Source organism: Helianthus annuus, chromosome 14 (genome assembly GCF_002127325.2).
Source record: "Helianthus annuus cultivar XRQ/B chromosome 14, HanXRQr2.0-SUNRISE, whole genome shotgun sequence".
Lineage (NCBI taxonomy): Eukaryota > Viridiplantae > Streptophyta > Magnoliopsida > Asterales > Asteraceae > Helianthus > Helianthus annuus.
In genome coordinates, this window is record NC_035446.2 from 51,077,042 (window position 1) to 51,083,192 (window position 6,151).

General features: G+C 33.5%; 1 protein-coding gene across 10 annotated transcripts; it reads left to right on the forward strand.

Annotated features, from left to right (window-relative positions):
• The first annotated feature begins 231 nt into the window (after positions 1-231).
• Positions 232-5,162, forward strand: LOC110872871 (chaperone protein DnaJ-like). 10 transcript variants are annotated; one of them, XR_004879235.1, is made up of 12 exons: positions 233-489; positions 953-1,040; positions 1,122-1,222; positions 1,308-1,396; positions 1,514-1,645; positions 1,767-1,957; positions 2,063-2,226; positions 2,314-2,503; positions 2,664-2,759; positions 4,039-4,134; positions 4,204-4,308; positions 4,408-5,162. XR_004879235.1 is itself a non-coding variant. In XM_035983191.1 (12 exons), exons 7-11 carry the CDS (start codon positions 2,069-2,071, stop codon positions 4,501-4,503), a joined length of 534 nt encoding a protein of 177 aa, XP_035839084.1. In that variant the 5' UTR covers positions 233-489; positions 953-1,040; positions 1,122-1,222; positions 1,308-1,396; positions 1,514-1,645; positions 1,767-1,957; positions 2,063-2,068; the 3' UTR covers positions 4,504-4,514; positions 4,829-5,162. The 10 variants fall into 10 exon arrangements, 7 of the variants coding, with proteins under 7 accessions (XP_035839087.1, XP_035839084.1, XP_021977470.1 ...); XR_004879236.1 differs by having other exon boundaries at positions 958-1,040; XM_035983191.1 differs by lacking the exon at positions 2,664-2,759 and having other exon boundaries at positions 2,337-2,415; positions 4,408-4,514; positions 4,829-5,162.
• Positions 5,163-6,151: the final 989 nt, after the last annotated feature.

Genomic DNA, 6,151 nt, shown 5'->3' on the forward strand with positions numbered 1-6,151 from the left:
TGCATCATAAATTGGAATATATAAAATCAATTTAATTTTCAAACCTATGGCCCACATCCAACTTTCAAAGGTCTGCCCACATTCAAGAGGGCAAAGCTCTGCCCACATACAAAAAGGGCAAAGCCACGCTTCAAACCCCTGCCATCAAAACCTCTGCCCATATTCAAAATTCAAAATCTTGGCTCCAGATTCAAAATTCAAACCTACGTATAAATAAGTTCTTTTTAATTTCTTTGAGCTTATCAACTCTCTCTCTCTCTAAAACTCACTTTCTCTCTCTCAAATTCAGACATCTCACTGAGCTTATCAATTCTCAAATCCGGAGCTTCAATATCGTCCATGAAATCGTCGTTCACTTTGCCGTTCAATATCGTCACCATCAATATGCATTGTTAAACCCCCATTTCATCACTATCTTCTCCTTCTTCCACTCACACACACAATCCAATGGCGGAACCGTCCTATACACCAGTCGTCCTAAGCAATCTGGTACGTTTCATCTTCTTACTTCACTATAACTTAACCCTAATTTACGATCGTATCAGTCTTGATTTGTGTTTTATTATGTGGGTGTTCAAGGGTTTGGTAGAATTTAGGGAAAATATTTCTGTGTTGTTTGGCCAAGGGTTTGTTATGTATGAACACTAACTGTTTGATATAATTCCTCAATCAGCATCATGCGTTATGGTTTGTAGTATTTGACGACCAAAATTATGTAATACATACATGTACATATATCAATTGGAAGCTCATTTTGGAGTGAAATGTGCCATTGATGTTTGATTGACTTTTTAAAATTGATAAACCTGCTTTTGCTAACTATGTAGGTGATTCATGTGTGTCATTGCTTATAATTTTCACTGATTTACCACTCTTGAGATTTAAGTGACAAATATTAAGTTAGTTTTGCTTATAGAGTATTTGTTAATCTTATTTTTATGAATATTTCAAGGTCAGCAATCTTGGAGGCCGAGTCTCTGTGCCATTGCTTAGGCCGAGTCTCTGCGTTACAAGCTATTTGGAGGCCTTACTGTTCGCAAGTTAATAAACTCACTATCTTTTTGTCCGAATCATTTCTGAATTACAGCATTATCAGCTGATGTTTTCTTGGCCTGTTTTAGGCCTTGCTATGGTGTTTTGATCCCTAAACCGTTTAGGTCAGCAATCTTCATCAACTAAACTCGGCTGACATAGAGCAACTCAATTGAGCAAGAAGCGAAAGGTTAGTTTTGTCAATTGGTATTACAAGATCGTATTGTGTTTGTTTTTTAATAGAATGTATTGTAAATATGTTTTGTATGATTCAGTTTGTAGTTGATGGTGTGTTCTTTGCTGAGCTGAATGAGGTCCTCACCAGGGAACTTGCAGAGGGTGGTTATTCTGGTGTTGAAGTTAGGTTTACACCTATGCTCTTTGTTGTTTAGCTTATTCTATTGCTCTTCAACCTCATATTAGATTGTGATTAGTCTAAGGAAAAACAATGGTTAATGTATTCTTCATTCTGTTTATGCAGGTGAGAAGGGAAGGAGAATAAGGGAGCTGACATCACAGGTTCAGAAGCGTTTTAAGTTCGCTGAAAACAGTGTGGAGCTTTATGATGAAAGGGTTAACAACAGAGGTCTATTAATTGAGCAAGAAGCGAAAGGTTAGGGTTACACCTATGCTCTTTGTTGTTCATCTTATTCTATTGCTCTTCAACTCATATTAGATTGTGATTAGTCTAATGAAAAACATTGGTTAATGTATTCTTGAATCTGTTTATGCAGGTGAGAAGGGAAGGAGAATAAGGGAGCTGACATCACAGGTTCAGAAGCGTTTTAAGTTCACTGAAAACAGTGTGGAGCTTTATGATGAAAGGGTTAACAACAGAGGTCTCTGTGCCATTGCTTATGCCGAGTCTTTGCGTTACAAGCTGATAAAGAGAAACGATCATACAGCTGACAAATATGTGTAAACGGTTATAACTTGATATATAAACTTGTGCTGATAGCCTCAGGAAAAAATTTATACAAATTGGAAGCTTTTGGTTAAATTGTTATTGTTACTATTTATATATATGTAGGTTGTCATGAATAAGTTGGAAGATGCACATGAACTGATCGATACTGCGATTTCAACTGCTCTGAAAGAGAGCAAACCTGTTTATATCAGCATCGACTGTAGTTTGTCTTCAATCCCTCATCCTACTTTCGCTCGAGAACCGGTTCCATTTTCTCTAGCCCCCAAGTATGATCTACAAACATCCTGCAGAGTTTTTAACACCAATCTATATGCAATAGTAGTGCTTTGTTTCCTTATGCTTTGAACTTGTAGGCTTTGTTGTTTTGATTGTGTAGGATGAGTAATAATATGGGTTTGGAAGCAACTGTTGAGGCGGCAGCAGAGTTCTTGAACAAGGCAGTAAAGCCTTCTGAAGTAAGCTTTTTATTTTTCTATCAGCTTTTATCGGTATGAACTTACTTGGAGTGTCCGTGAACTAGAAAATGTGCCAAAGGGCTCAAAGGTAACCGACACTTTTAGTTTGGAGGGGAACATCTTTAATCCACTTTCATGTTTTAATTAACTTTTTTTTGCATATACTATCTGCATTCTTTGTACTGTATTACCAAGCATACATGCGTATGAAACTGTTGACTAATTCCGTTACTTTTTATTAACATAAGGGGGAGCATTTCATTCAAACTAAGGAAACACTCTAGCTAGGATCAATACCTTACTATAACATGTACACCAACCTGAGACCAATGTTCTATTATAAGGTACTCCATTTTCGCTATGTACTTCAACCATATAAGAGTGCATTCCTTGATTTCTTTCATAATTCCGTTGTTTGATATTTGCACTCCTCTAGAGCCTTTGTCATTTTTAAGGCCCATATCTCCCAAAAGGCTAGAAAAGTGCTCAATGATTATTTTTCGACTTATGGTTTTATATTAGTGTAAATATATACTTGAAAGAGCTTCAAAATGTGTTTAATAGTTTATTCCCATGCTGAAAATGAGCAAAGCAAAAGCCAACTACAGTTTTTTTTTATCTGGTAATTTTTATGGTAATTTTTTTTAGTTTCTTGTGCGATCTAATGTTGCTCATCCTTAAAGGTAGCAGTTTAAAATTACGGGTTAATGGGTCAAATTTGGTTGGGCTTGTTTTGTCTCAAATTGGGTAAAAAACAGTAGTTGGATCATCTCAAATAGGACTAATAGGTCAAACTGTTTAAGATTTTAAAAATTCTTATTAATGAGCAAAGTATATCCTACATTAGTGTCAAATATTTATAATTTACTATAATACGCTCATTATCGGTTCGACTTTTTTTGTCAACGCATGATATTTTCATGTTAAAATATCCGTAAAGCTTTTTTTTCGTGTTTTAGACTTGGTAATTGTTATGTTCTGTAATACTAGAAAATGTGGTGGTCATGTGTTAAAATAAATATATGTATGTATATATGTATGTGTGTGTCTATGTTTATGTGCCCTTTGATCTTTTATATGGTTTTCCATGAGCTAGATAAAGATTTCACATCCACATTATACTTATTATTCCACCCGTTTCTTTATTGATAAGAGATGTCGATTTCTTTTCAATATCATGTTTAAAGCCATGGTTATTTAAATATTCTTCATGTATTGTATTGTATATTGGAAGCAAGTTTAAGGTTATTTGTGTTTGAATATGCTTCTTTTGTGTATATTACTTACCTGAGGAGTTAAGAGTTTAAAGGTTTCACACTTTTGTTCGTTTTATATGGTTTGGAATTCATTAGTCTAAATATTTTACATACTGAATGAATGTTTTTATCGCATGATACTTTTTGTGTGTAATTTCCAAGTCCCAGTTGTTTCAATGTATTTGTATATACAAGCGTTTTAAGTTCGCTGAAAATAGTGTGGAGCTTTATGATGAAAGGGTTAACAACAGAGGTCTCTGTGCCATTGCTCAGGCCGAGTCTCTGCGTTACAAGCTAATAAAGAGAAAAGATCATTATAAAAGTGGTTTTTCTCTCTATTTATTCATTTTGTATTTTTCTAATATAGGTCTTATCTGATGAAGAGAAACGATCATTATATGATCGTTATGGCGAGGCTGGGGTACGAGGGGAATATGATGGATCAGGTGCTGGTTCTCAGGAGGTAAGATTGTATCACAATGAGATAACAATATCACTATAAGATCTTTCTTTAAATCTTATGATTTTTTAGGTGGACACATTTGATGTGTTTCGTTCCTTTTTGAGGATTCAAATGGATATGAAGAAGAGTGATGGGGCAGAAGAAAAGTTCAAAGAAATAAGTGCTGCATATGAGGTATCTTATACGGCTCCCACATTGAATCTCTTCCTGATTGTCTACTCACTTTTGGACTATATTTTCTAACACTTAAAGAGTCTAATACCCATTGTCCAGGACTGTATTTTGTACGTTTTAGAAGACTTGAATTGCATGTACCTGTCTTCTTTCATGCTAGAATCGCATCAGACGTTGCAGAACAAGCAAGATTGATGGCTGACGAAGTTTTTTTTTTTTTTTTAATAAAAAAGATTAGGTTTAAACACTGTTAGGTTAAAATAGTGTTTTAACCCGAGAAAAAGTGAAACCACTATTTTGGGTTAAAACAGTGTTTTGAAACCACTTTTGGGTTAAAACAGTGTTTGAAACCACTGTTGGGTTAAAACAGTGTTTTGAAACCACTTTTGGGTCAAAACAGTGTTTGAACCCACTGTTGGTTAAAACAGTGTTTTGAAACCACTGTTGGGGTAAAACAGTGTTTTAGTTAATTTTTGTATTATTTGGTAGATCTTTGAAATATGATATTTGTTTTGTGTAGATGTAGGTTGTGGGGCCTCAAGCGACGATCATAATACTGGTGAATCTGAAAGATACAGAAGAACAGATGGCAAGAGATGGCGGTGCAAAAAAGACGTGCTTCCTGATCAGATGTATTGCGAACGGCATGTACACGGAGGGCGCATATGTTCAAGAAAGCCTGTGGAAGTTGATAAAACCTTTTTAAAGTGGAGATGAAAACATATGTTTCAACAACCTTCACCTGCCCAAAAGAGTAGAGATGAAGACATATGTTTCATAACACTCTGTTGATGATTTGGGTTCTATTTTGTAGCTGTTATATTATATTATATTATAAAGGGATTACATGTGCATTTATCTGTGTAATTTGTGCTACAAACCATATTCCTATCTTGAAGTAGGAAATATACGTATTCCACTCAACACCAGTCACTAAGATTCTCATCAGTGGTTCTTGAGGATGTGACCGTCAGTAAATGTTTTGATCACTCACAAGGTTAAACCATTAAAAATGATTTTTAAATTAAAAAACAAAATACACTTAATGTGATAACTAACAAAGCTGATATTTTATTTGTTGCACAATGGTTAGTTAATTAGTTAAAAATTATAATATCTATACACTTATCTACACTTTCTATTAATATGTGTTATGCATGGTTTTCTAAGAAACCACCCATGTTTGCACACGGGTCTTACCGCTAGTACTATATAATAAAAGAAACCAATAAAAGGACACTTGTCATTATTCTAGACCATCTACTATTACTCAATTGTAGATAATTATTATTTAATTTAAATTATCAAATTTTATTTATGTCTCAAACATTTAAAAAATTACCGACAAAGTTTCATAAATTATCTTATTATTTATTTATATTAATTACTAGGTTAAAAATTATATCTTAATAATTGAAACAAATATCGAGCATTTTCATAACGAGGGTGGAAGGAACGATTTTCTTGCTTGACAAATAATTTATTTATTTATTTAATATATTTAAAATACAAGAAGAATAATAACTATATTATCGTACTAATAAATTTATCCAAAAACCATCATCCTTTTAAGATGCAACTCAAGTCCATATATTTAAATTTTAAAGTTATATAACTTAATAATTACCGATAATTTATACTTATCTAATTAATTTAAATAGTATTTTGTAGCTATAAGTTTATCTAATTGGCTAATTGATATATGCCTAATCTAAACATTTCAACAATATTTTTAGAACTAATAAATTGAGACCACTGATATTTAAATAAAACTTGGGTTCACGTCGTGAGAAAGTCGATGATACAATTTGTCTTCTAATCGATGATTCAAATGCTTTCATAT

Excerpts from the sequence above, each read along its gene's own strand:
- LOC110872871 (XM_035983194.1), top strand. The coding sequence starts at position 2,069 with ATGAATAAGTTGGAAGATGCACATGAACTGATCGATACTGCGATTTCA. Across the intron at positions 2,416-4,038 it reads AGGCAGTAAAGCCTTCTGAA|GTCTTATCTGATGAAGAGAA; the intron begins GTAAGCTTTTTA and ends TTTCTAATATAG. Across the intron at positions 4,135-4,203 it reads CAGGTGCTGGTTCTCAGGAG|GTGGACACATTTGATGTGTT; the intron begins GTAAGATTGTAT and ends ATGATTTTTTAG.